This window comes from Drosophila biarmipes, chromosome X (assembly GCF_025231255.1).
Source record: "Drosophila biarmipes strain raj3 chromosome X, RU_DBia_V1.1, whole genome shotgun sequence".
Classification (NCBI taxonomy): Eukaryota; Metazoa; Arthropoda; class Insecta; order Diptera; family Drosophilidae; genus Drosophila; species Drosophila biarmipes.
The window spans coordinates 19112166-19114686 of record NC_066611.1 but is presented as its reverse complement, the minus strand read 5'-3'; the positions used below and the strand labels follow the sequence as shown (position 1 = coordinate 19114686).

General features: G+C 52.9%; 1 protein-coding gene across 1 annotated transcript; it reads right to left on the bottom strand.

Annotated features, from left to right (window-relative positions):
- Positions 1-942: 942 nt before the first annotated feature.
- Positions 943-1980, bottom strand: LOC108023270 (achaete-scute complex protein T3). The gene has a single exon (XM_017092555.2). The coding sequence runs from the start codon at positions 1939-1941 to the stop codon at positions 1168-1170; it is 774 nt and encodes a 257-aa protein (XP_016948044.1). The 5' UTR covers positions 1942-1980; the 3' UTR covers positions 943-1167.
- Between the last annotated feature and the right edge of the window lie 541 nt (positions 1981-2521).

Here is a 2521-nt window from a genome sequence, read left to right as displayed (position 1 = left end):
AAGTTTTCACCTTTCCTCGGGGTGGGTTTGCCCACTCGGGGGTGAGCGGAAGTGCATTTCACGGCTCGGCGACGGCGTCGTCGTCCAGCTCGGCGATGGAAAGCTGTGTCGCCGTGTCGCGGGGTGCGCCCGCCACGTGGATCGATCCTGCGCGCCCCGATCCCTGGACCAGGACCACTTCATCCTCTCAGGCGTGACTGCCTATTTCCGGCCAATTTACGCGCTGTTAGCAATGCGCGGCCGAATCGAAACTCGTTAGGGCAGCGAACACGAAGAATTCGCTGTTGTTTCCGGTCGGGTGTTGGGTTCCTGGGTGCCCGTGGGTTGTCATGGCTCTCCCGGCTGCGCCTGCCGAGCAGTGAGTCATGTCCAGGCTCGGCACCTAGGTGATATTATGAAAAGCATATTGCTCTAGGTCCTGGAAATGTCCAGGAAATACTCCTGAGATGCCCAGATAAGATGCCCCAAGCACTTGAGTGGAACTCCCTTTGAAAGTACTACAGAAGCCGACAATATATCCAGCTTATTTTTGAAAAGATAGGTACATTTTAGAAAGCAGCCCTTTTAATAAACGATAAATATATGATTTGAAAAGAAAATCTTTCTATGACACACGAAAGTGGTTTAAAATTATCTGAATTTACAAAAATAAGTAAAAAATCTAAGTTATAAGATTTAAATCTAAATATTTACAAGCGACTCATTTATTTTAAAGCCGAATAGTATTTCCTGAGAAATCTTCAAAAGATCTCTTGGAAAGTGGTCGCATACTTTGAGCTGAAAACCTGCAAAAGAAAGCGATCTTAACTGACCATTTGGATCAGCTGAAACTGTAGAAGTTTTCCCCTTTTTCGCATTCCAATAAAAAGATTTGTTGTGAATTTTGTTTTGATACTGTTTGTTTGTTTATTTTAGCCTTAAAACTAGCTAGTTTAGTGTCTTCCATGCTTATAACAAACTTAGAACTATGAAAAAAATACGTGTTTTATATCATTGTCTTCCATGGTCTTAGGCTAGGTCAAAAAAAAGTGTGGGTCGGGTGGTACTTAGGGGCTAGCGTAGAATCTGGGACTTGGTTTCTCACTCACTAAGGCAACAATGCGCGGTATTTACAATTTGTACAGGTTCGTTTTTGGCTTTTCTGTGGAGGCTTTCGATGAGATCCACTCACTGCTCCTGCCAGGACGAGATGTAGTCGAGGAGCTCCTCGTCGTCGGGCTGCTCGTCGCTGAAGCTGTCGAAGGACTCGAACTTGAGGTCCTGCTCGGGCAGCTCCTGCTTCACATAGCCGGAGACCTCGGAGCCGGAGTACGAGGGCGTGGGCGAGGCGGAGTGGTAGGAGTGGGCCGGCACGGAGTTCAGCTGGCCGGCGCCCAGGAGGAACTGCTGCGGGCTGCTGTCCAGGCTGTCGTTGTAGTCGTTGTAGCTGCTGCCGTCGTTGCTGCTCTCGTCGGCCGAGTTGTAGATGTGGCGCGATGCGGATGAGCCAGTGCCATCGTCCAGCATGTCCTGCAGGCCGCGGATGTACTCGACGGCGATGCGCAGGGTGTCCACCTTGGAGAGCTTCTTGCTGGCGCCGCGGCCCCCGTTCGACAGCGAGTTGATCACCGTCTGGGGCAGGTGCTGGCGCAGATTGACGAAGCCGTTGTTGACCTGCTTGACGCGGTTGCGCTCCCGGGCATTCCGGCGGGCCACCGAGGGCAACTGCTCGCCGTAGGGCATGTTGCTGTAGTTGAACTTCTTCTTCTGCGCCATGGGCCCGATGCTGGACTGCTGGTTCTGCAGCTGGCTGGTGCCCAGGGGCATCTTGGGGGCGATCAGCTGGTGCTGCTGCTGCTGGATCTGGTGGCTCTGGTGTTGCTGGTGCTGCAGCAACATGATGTTGCCGTTGGTCAGCTGGTAGTGCTGCTGCTGGAAGTTGCTGCTGCAGATGCTCGTCATGGTAATCCTTGCGAGGGCTGGCTTGAGTGCGCTTGGAGGAGCTGTTGACTGTGTGGAATCAGATTCCGTTGTGATACTCTGGCCTGCCGGCCCGGGGCCTTAAATACCCGCCGCGGCCGAGGTAGTGCCGTCGCTGCCGCCGCCGGCAGAGGAGCAACAGGGGTTGCTACGGGTCGAGGAGTCCTGGCTGCCTAGCTACCTGCCCTCGAAAGACCCGAGTCCCGGCCCCGAGTCCTTTGCGCACAAGTGATCGCTGTGCCAGGGGCTCGCAATGGTGTCGGTCCTCTCTTTCTAGGGGTTTGTGCTCCGTGTGGTGGGTGCCCGTTCCGTCCCGCTCGCTCTGCCCTACCTACCCACTCCCGCGCTCTTTTGTCCTTCGAGGCCCTTTGGTACCACACCATGTACGTTTTTCCTTTTTGGGAAAATCGAGACTTAAATCTCGGATCTGCAAGATCCTTGTCATGGCCAAAGAAATGGGAAAAAAGAAATGGGACTTTGAATGCACTTCCACTTTTGTCGACTGTCGTTCGCATTGAAAGCGAAAAATAAAGGAGAGTGTGCGGGGGGAACTTGATATAAA